The following is a 16,364-nucleotide window of genomic DNA, read 5'->3' as shown; positions in this document are numbered from 1 at the left end:
GTTTCTTGCCATTTAATTAAAATTGCAATAAAATTGATTCTAAAAATAATTAACACGCACACAAGCTCTCTCACCAACAGAAGTTGGTCCAAAAAAAAATATATTACTCACGCACTTTCTCCCAATAATATTTTTGTAGCTTTTAGCTTCAAATGAAATGATTATTGCCATGGAAATGAATGTGGAGTAGCAGAGAGCTTGCTTTGATGAAACCTCTTCTTTACTCTCTTTCTAATCATCATGAGCAGTATTTGGTGATAACCATGGCCAGCAAGGGGCGTGGCTAGGTGTTTAACTTAAGAACTGCAGTGTCTGGTTAGAGTTGATAAGACTTCTGGATTTGCTGCCTGGTCTTTCCTGGATGATGGATATATTTTCTTTAAAAAATAACTACCAGTGAATTTTTAGCGATGGTAAAAAGTGAGAGAAGGTTTCCGCCTATCTCCAGAACAGGCACAGAATGAGCAGGGACCAGCTTCAGCTATCGGAAGGGCACTCAGAGCCAATTTTCTGAGGTGCTGTTTTCCATCTTTGCTTCAACCAGAGCTGTGTGGATCCTCAGCACGTCTGAAAGTCAAGCCCTTAGTCGCCACAGTCCATTCATTCTCAGGCTGTTCTGCTGAGACTGCCAGTTGTGGTGGGTTTTGTAATGCAGACACTGATCCCACCGTCTGTGGCCTGGGACTAGCCTCGCCTCTCACAGAGGCTATTGAGCAGCCTTCAGGTGGCAACTGCAGTCATTCGCGACCAACCGATTCTACCTTCAAGCCAGTGACTTGGAGGCAAACAGCTTTGCAAGCCAAGGACCGGTCTTCATCAATGAATTTTCAGTTCAGTCCCCATCCTCTGCCCTTAGGGAACCCTGCTGTGTGAGCAGTTCTAACAGGCTCATTTAAACTAAATCTTTGTTAATATTAAAAATGCAGTTATTACAGTACCACACTACACAACTTTCACCTGATTCAAAGGCCACTGAAGTATGTGGAAAACCCCCCATTTACTTCAATTAACTTTGGATCAGGCCCCAGACAATTTCCTCAGCGTCCCCATTTGAGCCTTCATTTTACACTCTTGCTCAGAAGGTTAGGCACCACAGCCATCAGACTTTTATCAGAAAGACTGGGTGAGCTCTTATAAAGTCTGTCAGTGCTGCTGTTTAACCAGCAGGGGTATGAAGAGGATAAAAGAAGAAAAACAGGGGGAGTCTAAGGATTTCCACAGGCATTTGGAGGACAAACTCTTTTCCCTGGGGGAAAGAAGCATGAGTGCAAAAGTACAAACAGGGTAAAGATGCGTCAAATCTAAAGGGTAAATATTTCAAATATGTGATTTTAAGAGCTTACATCCCATTTTCAAAAGAGACATAAGCACTTAGGAGCTCTCATTGAAAGTGCATGGGACACAGGCTCTTAAATCATGTAGACATTTTATCCACCATCTCCTTTTGTTGTATTCTCAAAGTTAATATTTCTCTACACTTCAGTATCTAGACCAGTGGTTATCAACCAGGGGTGCATGTATATTATACACTGAAATGTATGTACAATATTTATATTTCACTTGATTTCTTTTATAATTATATGGTAAAAATGAGAAAGTAAGCATTTTTTCAGTAATAGTGTGCTGGAACACTTTTGTATTTCTTATGTCTGAGTTTGTAAGCAAGTCATTTTTAGGTGCGGCGAAACTTGGGGCTATACAAGATAATCAGACTCCTGAAAGGGGTACAGTAGCCTGGAAAGGTTGAGAGCCACTGATCTAGACAATTCAATGGTTAAAATATCAGTGGCATTTGAACCTTGTCTACTCCTTGCAATCCTGCTTCACCCAAGGTGAGAAATTAAATAAGAAAAAATCTGGTATAGACAAAACCTGGAATTGTAGAAGTCCAAACAATTTACCTGTTGAATTTTGTTCCCCCAAAGACTTCTTGGGTGAGTTAACCCCTCAGGAAGTAGTAGTGCTCACTGTCTTTTAATGCTCTTATTCCTGTAACTGATCCGGTGTGCTTTCTCACCTTATTGTAGGGGGTGCATTCGTTTTTACAGTGGTTCACTCCATTTTCATCCCATTCCCAATCTGTCATCCAGTTGCGGATGCAGGTGGAGTCATTTTTACATGCTGCATACCTGCATGGAAGTTAGTGGGGAACAGAAAGTAAAATCATTTACCTCCTTGTTTTTCAGCGATGTCACTGTATTACACTGATGTCACACAAAGAAGGACGCATGGGTTCTGCTAATAATACTCTGTGCTTACATAGCACTTTTCCTCCAGTGATCTCAAAGACATGAACATATTATCTGCTTTTTACTGTAGGGAAACTGAGGCAAATTCCATCACTGATCCATGGACTTTCTGCTTTCTTATACCCAGCATCTACAAGGACCCAAAATTGGACAGCAGCAGCCATGTGGGGCAGGCACCCCAAGGACAGACCATGATCAGAGAGAAGTAGGGAATTTTTATATTTACAAAAGGAAAGGAGCTAATAATGCCAGTTTGAAAGGTGCTGTAAAGAGTCTGTAAAGCCTCTGAGAGTCAGCGGCTGGGACTGGACAATGCGGATGGATCACCCCATAATTGCTCTGTTTTGTTCATTCCCTCTGAAGCCTCTGGCACCGGCCACTGTCAGAAGACAGGATACTGGATGGACCATTGGTCTGACCCAGTGTGGCCGTTCTTATGTTCTAAAGAAAGGGGGAAAGCAATCCACTAATGAGCAACTAAATAAGATCATATAAAAATAGTCCATGAGCCCAGGTTCATTATTTCTAGGGGGTTGAAGCTAGGGGCAGAAGAGAAGAATGTTAAAGGAGCCCAGAGGACTATGGTTTCGTAGGAACTGTTTTAAATGACAATTAAATAAAAAAAGCAGGTAAATTAATTGTAATCATCAAGTATTGTAAACTGTTAGCCTACATAAGGAAAAAGTAACTTATTACTGTTACCCTCATGCTTCCTCCCTCTCCTATTGTTACATTCACGTATTGGGCCTTATCTTCCCTAAAGCCCATATTTTGCAAACACTTACACACCAGCGTACCTCTGTGTGTCTGAGGCCTGGTCTATACTACAGAGTTATGTCGACGTAAGGCAGCTTACATTGACCTAACTCTGTAAGTGTCTACACTAAAGTGTAGCTCCCACTGATGTAACTTGTCCACTACACAAACTTAATAACTCCACCTCCGCAAGAGGCATAGCACTTAGGTCAATGTAGTGTTGCTTACAGCGACTATTGCGGCCTTTCAGAAGCCATCCCACAACAACAGTTAAATTGGCACAAGTGCTCCCGGTGAGGACACACACTGCCAACACAAGAAGCGTAGTGTGGACATGCAAAAGCGATTTACTTAGTGCGGTGGCTATGCAGCACTGTAACTTAGGTCATCTTAATTTGTAGTATAGACTTGCCCTAAGTAGTCTCAAAGATTTCAATGGAATTACCCATCTGAGTAACCCCAAGAATTCCAAAATCATGAGCCAGGGCCAGAAAAATCAAGATTGGCTTAAAATCATGCAAATTTTTAAAAATAAGAGGTTTGGTTTTTTCTTTTTTCAATTTTCTTTCTGTTTTTGAATCTTCAGGGTACACTCAAGTCCCATTTTCAAGGTTTTCTCTGCAACCATGAAGGCTAGAAACTTAATTTTCTTTTAATGAAAGCTGAGATTCTCATATACTCACACGACTCCAGAAGTTGGGGCAAGACTCAAAATCAAATTGCAAAAGTCGGCACTATTGTACACACAAAGTTAAGCGCTAGTTTGTAAGCTCTTTAGGGCAAGGACTATCGCTACTCATGGATTTGTACAGCAACTCACACAATGGGGCCACAATCCTTACTAGGATTTTAGGTGCTGGTGTATTATAAATAATAACAACAATGCATGCACATCCAAATTTAGCCCTTAGTCTTTGAAAACTTAGGAGTGAACAAAGCTATTTTAAACTTGTTTTCTATACAATGTGTGCAACAAGCTGAAAATACTTTTGTCTCACATTTTCACATTCAGTCAGTTTCAACAGCCAAGCTTTTATGATGCAGTAATCACCTGGTAGTGCTGGAGTGGACTTTTGATACCAGGAATGCAGCTCTCAGTAGTGATACAATTACATGTTAAACTTTAAATTGTACGAGTTCAACTTTTAAAGGATAGCCTTTGGCGAACTCTGAGCAGAACAATCTAGGAAATGTGTTGTCCAAAGTCCTGTGTTGCTTTGTTGATAACAAGTCTCTCTCCAGTTCGAAAAAGGACTCAAATCTGTTTCCATCATACCACCTTGTGAGGGTAACAGCAAGCACAGATGGAGGATAAACGAGATCCAAACAGAGCAACAACTGGGTGGTAGAATGGGATAGTCCCAAGCCTGCCCGCATGTGAATCTGCTGCTGGACTTTGGGGCCCTGTTGGGAGTGCAGGTCATAGATTCGCCAATTCTTATGATCCAGCCTTAATATGCCACTGACAAGCAGGCTTGGCCAGTGCCATTGTGCTGCTGTGTCTGGCGCTGGTACAGCTATCAACATCAGAGCTTAGCAATTAGGCTCCAATTCAGCACAAGCTTAACTTTAAGCATGTGCTTAAATCCTTCCCTCTTCAGCAAAGAACTTATAAACATGTGCTTAGGAGTGTTGCTGAATAGGGGGCTTGATGCTGTACACCTGGTTTCCACAGGAACCTGAATTAATCACTATTTGTAGGTTTCAGAGTAACAGCCGTGTTAGGCTGTATTTGCAAAAAGAAAAGGAGGACTTGTGGCACCTTAGAGACTAACCAATTTATTTGAGCATGAGCTTTCGTGAGCTACAGCTCACTTCATCGGATGCATACCGTGGAAACTGCAGCAGACTTTATATACACACAGAGATCATGAAACAATACCTCATGCTCAGATAAATTGGTTAGTCTCTAAGGTGCCACAAGTACTCCTTTTCTTTTCACTATTTGTATTTATCATCTATATGCAGGGTCCTCCGGTCAAGATCAGTGCCCCATTGTGCTGAGTGCAATACATACATATAGGAAGAGACAGTCCCTGTTTTTATAGGCTTTTTTTTAAGTCTCAAGGGGGAGCCAATTATGGGGGGCAAAATTATGCAAGATCATGACATCTGAAGGGATTCATGCTGTCCAGAAACCCATGCATGGCTCCTTGAGCCATTAAAAAAGGCTTGCAAAAACCACAAATGCAAACTTGAAAGCCCCTCACACCAGCCAGCAGGCACCCAAAGGCTATGGCTACACTGTAAAGGTAAAGGTCGAGGTAAATTATGTCGCTCAGGGGTGGGAATTAGTCACTCCCCCTGAGCAACATAATTTGTGCTGATTTAGCGCTGTCCACACCGCGCTTATCTCAGTGCGAGAGCTTCCCCTGCTGACATAGCTACCGCTGCTCGCAGGGGCTGAAGTAGTTAAGCCGATGAAGAGCTCTCTCCCATTGGCTTAGAGCGACTAGACAGAGAGCTTATGGCAGCGCAGCTGTGCTGCTGTAAATTCTCTAATGAGCCGAAGAATAATCTGCTTTTCGCACGGCAGGTTACTTCACTGCTAGGTATTTTTATTTTGGAGCTAATTCTTATTTGAATATTCAGGATTATTTTTCAGAATTCATGCTTTCCCTTCAGATGGGCAGGGGCCCATTTTGCAGATGGGTCAGAAAGAAAGCTGCCCACAGGGCTCTTCACAGTTCATAGGGACTTTCAAAGAGAACCATTTTAATGCTGATGAGAGCAGGAAATCCTAAAACAATAGGAAGAAAGGGGAAGGCTCCAGGCTAGTCAGATGATTTCTTTTAAATGAAATCACTGCTTTCTCAGAATTTTATGCACATTTCTGGCCACAAAGACTTCAGTATGCAGCAGGCACATTCAGAGCCCATGGAGAAAGTAGGTCAATTCCCCAGGAGCGCTGCAGCATACTGAAAGGACTCCCATGAGCACAATGTGGAAAATCTTGGAAATGCTACTTTGGAATGTCAAGGAGAGCGGGAATTTTGTCCAAAATACCTTTTTAGTCTCTGGCCTTGGGTGGGACGAGAGAATGGGAATGACACTGAAAGATGTCAGACACATGCCCATGCATATAATATATTATCATTTGTATATCTGTGTCCTACGCCACGTGTATATGACACCAACTAGAGTACCAGATGAGTGGGATGCATAAGAAATGGGATGGAAAGTAATACTGCAGATAGATAAGTAGTACTTATTTGTTAATAGCAGAGCTCACTATCTTCTTGATGCTTTCCAGACATTCAAGAAGAGACAGACCTTGTCCCGAGGAGCTCACAGTCTAGCATAATACATAAACTCCCAGACCAAAATGGTCTTTTCTTCAAGGTTACAAAACATGATTTACCAGCTGGTTCTGTTTATATTCAGCTAAACCATGTGAGGAAAACGGGAGTGCTTTGTAACATCACGCAAACCCATAATATACATTACAGACCTAATTCTCATTTACACTAAGGCTGCCTTCCACCACCCTGGGCAATGGAAAAGGGGCCTTAAAATATGCATAAGCTACATGCAAGGCCTACAGACAGCCCCGCAACCTGAAGCAAATACTCACCAACAACCACATACCACACAACAGAACCACTAACCCAGGAACTTATCCTTGCAACAAAGCCCGTTGCCAATTGTGCCCACATATCTATTCAGGGGACACCATCACAGGGCCTAATAACATCAGCCACACTATCAGAGGCTCGTTCACCTGCACATCCACCAATGTGATATATGCCATCATGTGCCAGCAATGCCCCTCTGCCATTTACATTGGTCAAACTGGGCAGTCTCTACGTAAAAGAATAAATGGACACAAATCAGATGTCAAGAATTATAACATTCATAAACCAGTCGGAGAACACTTCAATCTCTCTGGTCACGCAATCACAGACATGAAGGTCGCTATCTTAAAACAAAAAAACTTCAAATCCAGACTCCAGCGAGAAACTGCTGAATTGGAATTCATTTGCAAATTGGATACTATTAATTTAGGCTTAAATAGAGACTGGGAGTGGCTAAGTCATTATGCAAGGTAGCCTATTTCCCCTTGTTTTTTCCTACCCCACCCCAGATGTTCTGGTTTAACTTGGATTTAAACTTGGAGAGTGGTCAGTTTGGATGAGCTATTACCAGCAGGAGAGTGAGTTTGTGTGTGTATGGGGGTGTGGGGGGTGTGTGAGAAAACCTGGATTTGTGCTGGACATGGCCCACCTTGATTATCATGCACATTGTAGGGAGAGTGGTCACTTTGGATGAGCTATTACCAGCAGGATAGTGAGTTTGTGTGTGTGGTTTTTGGGAGGGGGTGAGGGGGTGAGAGAACCTGGATTTGTGCAGGAAATGGCCCAACTTGATTATCATGCACATTGTGTAAAGAGTTGTCACTTTGGATGGGCTAGCACCAGCAGGAGAGTGAATTTATGTGGGGGGGTGGAGGGTGAGAAAACCTGGATTTGTGCTGGAAATGGCCCAACCTGATGATCACTTTAGATAAGCTATTACCAGCAGGACAGTGGGGTGGGAGGAGGTATTGTTTCATATTCTCTGTGTGTATATAAAGTCTGCTGCAGTTTCCACGGTATGCATCCGATGAAGTGAGCTGTAGCTCACGAAAGCTCATGCTCAAATAAATTGGTTAGTCTCTAAGGTGCCACAAGTACTCCTTTTCTTCCAGCAAAATGGAATTTTCTACAACAGGATAAACGTCATCAGTGGAACACACAAGCTTTATCCTTCTTCGACCTGCCTTCTCTAGCTTAGACACAGAGCAGAGTGGACATAGTTTAAAAAAAACAACCCACCTCATCCAGTGCACTAAATACCCCACTAACAACTACTGGATGAAACGAAACAATCACTATGCTCTCAAATGAACTCACACAGAAAAACAATAAAAACACCATATCGGCCACGGCTGAACACTTTTCACAGTGATCACTCTCTACCTGGCTTATCAGTCCTCATCCTCAAAGGAAACCTCCATACACCTTCAAAAGATGAGCCTAGGAGTTTAAGTTCTTACCTAGATCCTATAAATCTGAATAGAGACTGAATAGAGATCGGAGTGCTGGAACAATTTTTATAGTGGAGGTGCTGAGAGCCATTGAACCAAACTGTAAACCCTGTATATCATGGAAACCACTTCAAGCCAGGGGGTGTGGCAGCCCCCCCATCACCTCTAGTTCCAGCACCTATGATAGAGATACTGGATTTATGGCTTATTACAACAATTGATAACCTACTGAACCTCATCCCCAGCTTTTTTTTCCCCTTTTCCCCCTATGACTGGACAGATGTTTAAGGGGCACTTCACCTTCAGTGCTCCCTTGAAATGTGTTAACTACTTAGGCTAAACAATCTGTTCCATCTTGTATTTATCTGTGATTCTCTGAGTACATTTCCCAGACTTGAGACGCTCTGTGTAAGGTTGAAAGTTTGTCTCTTTCACCAACAGAAGTTGGTCCAATAAAATATATTGTCTCACCCACCTTGTCTCTCACAGATTTGAATGGAAGACAGGTGTCTAAATCCTCTAGACTGCTCTGAACAGCTCAACCATTATTTGTGCTACATTTCACATCATTTTCCCAGTAAAGCCAAATTTCTCAAGTTACCATGCCCAAGCCTAAAAGTAACAGAGAAAATAGATCAAATGCATTTTTCCAGCTCCTATACGTGCTCTAACGTAACTTTGCTAAACACCAAGGTTTCATGATTAAAGATCTACATTTCACAACTCTCTGTACCTATAAATAGATGCTGGATCTGAATCACTAGAAAATCAGAATTCTCACTTCTCCGGTGGGATACAAGATGTCTAGACCTGATGATTTGCAAGGTATTGGGCTTAAAACTATCCCACCACATGCCTTGTATCTCAAAAAGTAATTTTCACTGCCTGCTTTTATCTGAGTTGTATTTGGGGGAAGAAAAAATTAACTATTTTGGGGTTAGATCATTATAATTTTTATTAAATGACAGCTGTCTGAAAACTGTTCTGAAATATGGAGTATTAGAAGTAGTTTAAGCAGAAATGGATTTGTAGACAGAAAGCAGGTGAAGAGGCAGAAGGTTAAAATTAAATTTATTACATAAATGAATTTGTTAGTTTATTCCATGATTCCACAGCGTAGTTAATAGATACAGAAATAAAAGAAGTGTATCAATATCACGGGCACATATTTAGATAATATATGTGATTATGCTGCTCACATAATTTGTATTTTCAAAACCATGATACAAACTGACTTTATATTAGATTGGAGATGTCACTGAGAATGTTATTATTTACAGGGTAATAAATTCAAAGGGGAAAAATTAGAGGTATAGAAAAAAAAGAGAGAAGTTGAACAAAAGAAGGGAGATAAATGATGCAGAGTGCTATCAAATTTTGTTGCCACTTGTTTGGGAAGGTCATTATTTGCACATTTGTGGCTACCTCTTACACAGGTAATGCAGGTATCTCAAATATAACTAAAAATATGAGCAGTGTAAAGTGTTAAACCTACCAGTCATCACAGAAGTTTTGGCACAAAGGAACAAACTCAATACCAGCAGTGTTGTTGGGATTGATCCAGTGAGCGGCATGCGGCGAACACCGGTAAAAACATTCGATTTTCTTCATGTAATCCTCGCAGCTACATTGAGTGAGAAAAACAACAATTAAGTCTGCTTCTCAGCATCCAAGATTATAGTCCACACTTTCCAACAGGTTTCGACAGCACCCATCACTATAGATTAGATGGAGCAATTTAAATCCATCCTCTTGTCCTATTTGTGTATAGATTCTAAACTTATTCCTTTGTTGTTGTGTGCAGGTTTTGCCTGTGAAATTACTGGAACTGGACAAATCATGCAAAAAAGGTCTTGAATATTCACTCTAATTTTTAAATGAATTAATTAGTCATGTTTGGGCCCCTTTTGTATTTGCTTTATATAAACATTTGAGCTACTGAGTTTTTGCTGGCACGAAATGGTCAAGTTCAAAGCAATAATAAAATGTAGCATCAAACCACAGCATAAAGCTTTGTTTCTGTGTTATACTCTCATGATTTCACCAGTATTTAGATTTTCTCTAGTCCAGCTGAAGTTACTGAAAAACCACATATTGTAGTTGTTCTCCTGGGAGTGGCAGGCAATAGCTATTACTTTTGCAAATATGTTTTTGCTTAATTGTTTTGCACTTTCATTCTTTTATTTGTGTAGCCTGACATATTTGACAACTCTCAAAATCTAGCAATGAACTATAAACCTCAATTAGGAAAACATTTTTTATGGTTACAAAGCTCACAAGACTACAAGAATTTTTCTCATTATTTGCAAGTTTCCTTTCTGGCTTCCCTTTTACATTTTGTTTTTTAAGACTTAATCTAATTTATCTGTTTGTTTAAACAAGGGACAAGGCCCTGTCGATACAAATTATGGGCTAGATTCAATGGTATGCTCCGGCTGCTACAGAAGTACAAAGCAGGCATGGTTGTAAATATGGCTTAACCAGCCAGGTAAACCAGGTTTACTACTGGTTTGCATTGCCAGATTATTGCACACCAGAGAGCATTTTTTAAAAGAGCAGGTCTTAAGAGCAGTCACTCCTCTTCTGAAATGGCAGAAGCCACTCTGCCTGAATAAAATGTGATTAAGGCTCCATGGATTTTGGGTGAGGAGAGAAGGAGCAGAGAGGAGCTGCGCAGACAAGGGGCCAAGATGGGGGCAGCCACTTTAGGTAACATCTCCAGAAAAACATATGGAGTTTCCATCAGAAATTCCAGGGGGAGTTAATGTTGGCAGTTTCAGCTATTGTGGAATAGTCCTATTGCACCAAGACATAGACAATATCAAAGCTGACTTACGATTTACTGAGAATCCCACATCTGTTCCAGTAGCTGTTGCTTACTTGAATTACTGGTGAATGAGCCAACTGCTCTGTGAAGTTTGCATAACAACAGGAAGCTATTGGAAATAAAACAAAGAGACTACAATGAGGGTTTACTTTAACACTCAAAATTTGGAAAACTCAATTTAGAAAAAAGAACAGGAGTACTTAATGAATCTTTTGGGCACATAATCCAAAATGGTAACAACTGGGAGGGAAGCTTTACAAAAGAAAGACTTTCTACGACTTGTAAGTGAATGATCTTGGAAATGATAATGTGACCACTGATTAAGTGGGATTGAACTGGCATCAATATTGTTTTGTGAGAATGTATTCAGTCAGTGCCAAGAAACTAAGTGGTGTTTAACCAGCTGTCATATGCTGGAGGAGTGAAATTTCTGAACTCCAGCCTTTTAATATAGAAGTTATCAAATAAAGAAGAAAAAAGATGACATGCAGTGAATATTGGTTTTATTCTTACATTTATATCCAGTACAGCATTTTAATTTTCAGTGTTTTCATACTTTTTCTGACAGTCTCTACTCTTAATCAGGCCAGAAACTTAATTAGGACAATAATTTGTGCACTGGTACATCACAATCAAGATGATTATGCTGTATTTTAAATATTCTCATACTTAATCCCATCAGGCCCAAGTCATCCCTAGTGCAAGCTTAAGTAAATGGAGTACAACAGGATGAAATCTGGATCATACATTTTTGAAGTTCAGTTACTGAAGCCAATAGTTTTGCAACTGGTCTCAAGGAGGGCGGTATCTGGCTCTGCATTTGGAACTGGATGTAGTAAGGAAAAAGCCAATAAAAGTTGCTTTTCAAACAAAACTCCTATTGTAAATATTGCACAGTGTTAAAGTAACTAAAAGTATGCTAGGGACTGTTAGTCGATACAAAGGTCAACTTTTAAACTATTCTAAATTCTATGCCAAAGATTAAACAGCTCTTACATTCAAAGTACAGTGTGCATTCATGGATGTCCGGCTCAGGGCTTGGTCTGTGCTTGTGAGTTCCCCCCTCCAGACATCTATCCCATTTGCAGGTAGATGTTGCTAGGATAGCAAAAAATAGGACTACAGCAAACTTGAACATCTTCATTCTGCACTTGCCCTGTAAGGAAATAGACATTTCAGTGAGGTCCTTTATCTCTGAGAAAAGTCTGGTATGAAATTTCCGCTCGATTATAAAACTAATAGGAAGGACTGTTTAGAAAAGGAGAAAAATTAAAAAGTGCTAAGCAAAGATGGACAGACAAGTATTTATACGTGTATTTGTCCCCTTTCTCTTTCACAGTATCTTAATATTATTAACAGCCAAGATTTTTAAGCCAAGAGGGACAAATGACTGAGATCAAGAACCTCAGGCACTGAATCTTAACACAGCTTGAAATTCATGGGAACATACACATTGTCATATTACATCAGGCTAGAGGTCTCTCTGGTTCAGTAGCCTATTTGGGACAGTGGCTGGCACTAGCTGCTTCACAAGACAGTGGAATAATGATAATACCTATTTCTTATACAGCACTTTTCATTGATAGATCTCAAAGCACTTTATCCTCACGAGACTATTGTGAGATAGGGAAGTATGAGTATCACCATTTTATAGGTGGGGAACTGCACCACAGAGGCAAAATGACTTACCCAAGGTCGATAATCTCTATACGGTCTTTATTTTGTATACCTCTATCTTGTCCCCTCTTATTTATCTCCTCATAAACGAAATAGTCCGAATCTTTTCAATCTTTTTTCATATGAAGAAAAGGAGTACTTGTGGCACCTTAGAGACTAACCAATTTATTTGAGCATGAGCTTTCGTGAGCTACAGCTCACTTCATCGGATGCATACCGTGGAAACTGCAGCAGACTTTATATATACACAGAGAATATGAAACAATACCTCCTCCCACCCCACTGTCCTGCTGGTAATAGCTTATCTATAGATAAGAGGAGGTATTGTTTCATATTCTCTGTGTATATATAAAGTCTGCTGCAGTTTCCACGGTATGCATCCGATGAAGTGAGCTGTAGCTCACGAAAGCTCATGCTCAAATAAATTGGTTAGTCTCTAAGGTGCCACAAGTACTCCTTTTCTTTTTGCGAATACAGACTAACACGGCTGTTACTCTGAAACCTGTCTTTTTTAATATGGAAGTTTTTCCAGACCTCTCTAATCATTCTTGCTGCTCGTTTCTAATCCCTTGATATTTCTGCTACATCCTTTTTGAGATACAGTGGCTAGAACTGAAAGCAAAATTTCAGGAAAGCTCAGACTATTGATTTATATAATGGAATTATAATATTTGCCATATTGTTTTCCGTTCCGTATACATCCTAACAGTTTTGTTTGCTTTTTTAACTTCTGGTGCACACTGAGCATAGATTTTCCGTGAGCTATCCACAGTGATGACTGGGGATAACATTTTCAAAAGCACCTCAGTGACTGAGAACCCTAATTCCCTAAATCATTTTTTAAAGTGGGACTTAGCTCCTAAGTCACTCTGGCTTTCTTAAAATTTTACCTCGGGTCTTTTTTCCTTATGTTTTTTCAGTTAATTTATAACCTCATAAAGTGTACAGATTAGGCAAAAATATTATTGTGATAATTTAGATACAAGCTGTAGATTAAAAAAATATAAATCATGTAGAGCAAAGTTAGTTCTAAATAGTTAATTAAAAAAAACCCAATAAATGATTTCAGGTCTCCTATAGATACACTGGTGTAAATTTATCATGGTGTAACTCCAGTGACTTCACTGGCTTTGCAGCATGGATTAATTTGTTCCATAAATTTCAGGTTTTTGTTGCATCCTGTAGAAAATTATGCTTTTCACACAGTTACAGGTGAACTCATTCTAATGGCTTTTAAGACAATGAGCCAGATCCTCAGCCAGTGTAAACTGATGTTGCCTCCTTGACTTCAGTGGGGCTCTGCTGATTTACAAAAGCTGAGGATCTGGCCCAATATTTTCTGCATCTTCGACAGATGATGAATCCAAAAATTAAAAAATAAAAATAACTGTCTGATTTATGTAAATCTAGACCCTTCCATATAAACCACATCATAATTATTTGTGCATATTATGAAAAATAACCTGCAATCCTTAGGGAAAACTCCCCATGAACTTTATTGGAGAGTTTTGCCTGAGTAAGGACTGCAGGATCAGTCCCTATATTACCTTTCAGTATAAAGAAATCAAAATATTACAGGAAAATAACAATAACAATTGTCTCTGCAATTTGAGTGCTGTTTTCTCACCTCTTCTGCTGTCTCTCTGATTGTTACCTCTTCCCCACACTGGAAAACAGTAAGTAGCTTTGAACCTCTCTTCTCTCTATATATCACCTAGTATCAATGCCCCAGAGTTTGTTTGCCTCAGGAGAGTTCCTTGACTCTTTGGAAAGCTAACAGGTTTATCTCAGGAACACACACAATCAGTACACAAACTGACCTGCTTATAATAGTCATTTATTGCTTGCAGATCACTAATGGTGAACAAGAAAATACAGGTACAATAGATAGGGTTTTTAAAAATAAGCAAAAAACCCAAAACTAAAAGCAATACCCCCTCCCACCAAAATTCACCAAGAGTTCTAGAAGAGATAGAAACCTTTCTTGCCTGATAGTATAAACCAGTCTTGAACTAATGGGGGTTTGGAAGAAATATCCTCTATGAGCAGGTTATTCCCTATCTATCTACAGCAGGGTTTCTTGCACCTTCCTTTGAAGCATCCGATACTAGCCATTGTTAGAGACAGGATACTAAGCTGCATGGATCACCGGTTTGATCTAATATGACAATTCCTATGTTCTTATTTATTACTTATTATGATTATTTGTATTGCAGTGGATCAGGACCCCACTGTATTATATCCATAAAACAACCACTGTCTTGCTTTTAACGGGCGTTCTGCAGAAAGTAGTTATGATAAGCTTAACTTTAACTATGGATAGGAACATTTTCAAGCAGATGCTCAGTAGCATGCTAGAGCCCTGTATCACCATTTGGCACATCAAAGGAGACACACAAGGTATGTGTAGCAGTCCCGTGTGCGTATTTTGGGTTGCAGATGTTGCGGCAGCAATCAGCACAGAAGGGGTTAGGAAACTTTCAGCCAAATTCAGACATTGCCTAAACAGGTTGGCTTTGGTAGTATTTTAAACCCACCTTGTACTCAGTTTGCATGGATGTAAATGACTACACAAGGTGCAAGGCAGTTGAGAGTAGGGGCTGATTTAATTTGTGGATTAATAGAGTTCAAGGCAGAAGGGACCATTAGAGCATCCAGTCTGATCTCATGTATAACACAGGGCTACAGGATTTCACCCAGTTACCTCTTCACTGAGCTCAATAATTTGGCTATGTCTACACTAGCACTTTTATCGGTAAAACTTTTGCCAGTCAGGAGTGTGAAAAAAAACCACCCTGACCAACAAAAGTTTGCTGACAAAAGCGCCGGTGTAGACAGTGGTATGTTGGTGGGAGATGCTCTCCCACCAACATAGCTACTGCCGCTCATGGGGGTTGTTTAATTTTACTGATGGGAGAACACTGTAGTGGTACGGCAGGGCCGCTGTAAGGTCTGTAGTGTAGACACAGCCTTTGTGTTTGGTTAAAGCATATCTTCCAGAAAAGCTTCCAATCTTGATCTGGAGACATCAAAAGATGAATGACCACTTTCCTGGTAGTTTGTTCTAGGGTGACCAGATGTCCTGATTTTATAGGGACAGTCCCGATATTCTGGGCTTTGTCTTATTTAGGCACCTATTGACCCCCATCCACTGTCCTGATTTTTCAAACTTACTAGCTGGTCACCCTAGTTTGTTCCAACTGTTAACTACCTTCACTGTTAAAATTTTGAGCCTTATTTCCAGTCTGAATTCGTCTGGCTTTAATTTCTGGCCATGGTTTTTTGTTTATGCTTTTCTCTGCTTGACTGAAGAGCTCTTCAGTATCTGATATTTTTCTCACTGTGAAGATACTTATACACTGTATTCAAGTTACCTCAGTCTTCTTTTTGATAAACTAAACAGAGGTTAGCTCTTTAAATCTCTCACTATAAGGCATTTATTGCAGCCCTCAAATAATTTTTGTGCCTCTGTTTGAAACCCTTTCCAATTTTTTCAACATCCTCTTTAACAGCAGAATTGTACATTGTATTCCAGGATCAGTCTCACTAATGCTGTGCACAGAAGTAAAGTCACTTCCCTAATTTGACTGTTTATACAAGGATTTGTATTAGCCCTTTTTGTCACAGCATCACACTAGGAGGTCCTGTTCAATTGCCTGTCCACTATGACACTTAAATCCTTTTCAGAGTCACAGTCACTGCTTTCCAGGATACAATCCCCCATTCTGTTGGTGTGGCCTAGCTTATTGATACACTAATTGCTCCTTAGAAACCATTTCATTTTATCCACTTAGGAGCAACTAATTTCATTTTATCAACTAATTTTTTT

General features: G+C 40.1%; 1 protein-coding gene across 4 annotated transcripts in view; it reads right to left on the bottom strand.

The window, feature by feature from the left end:
* LOC125641766 (riboflavin-binding protein) overlaps window positions 1-16,364 on the bottom strand; it is a 34,942-nt gene that overhangs the window by 5,039 nt on the left and 13,539 nt on the right. For 3 of the 4 annotated variants that reach the window (XM_048862164.2, XM_048862165.2, XM_048862162.1), the window contains 4 exons: window positions 11,855-12,014; window positions 10,868-10,967; window positions 9,527-9,655; window positions 2,018-2,129 (listed from right to left, as the gene is read on the bottom strand). In XM_048862164.2, the coding sequence (XP_048718121.1) occupies window positions 2,018-2,129; window positions 9,527-9,655; window positions 10,868-10,967; window positions 11,855-12,014 (501 nt within the window). Of the gene's footprint in view, window positions 1-2,017; window positions 2,130-9,526; window positions 9,656-10,867; window positions 10,968-11,854; window positions 12,015-14,162; window positions 14,186-16,364 lie in introns of those variants that run through there. The other variant, XM_048862166.2, reaches the window with a different exon arrangement.

Source organism: Caretta caretta, chromosome 8 (assembly GCF_965140235.1).
Source record: "Caretta caretta isolate rCarCar2 chromosome 8, rCarCar1.hap1, whole genome shotgun sequence".
In the NCBI taxonomy this organism is placed as follows: domain Eukaryota; kingdom Metazoa; phylum Chordata; order Testudines; family Cheloniidae; genus Caretta; species Caretta caretta.
Note: the sequence above shows the minus strand (reverse complement) of the source record. Positions and strands in the feature narration are given on the sequence as shown.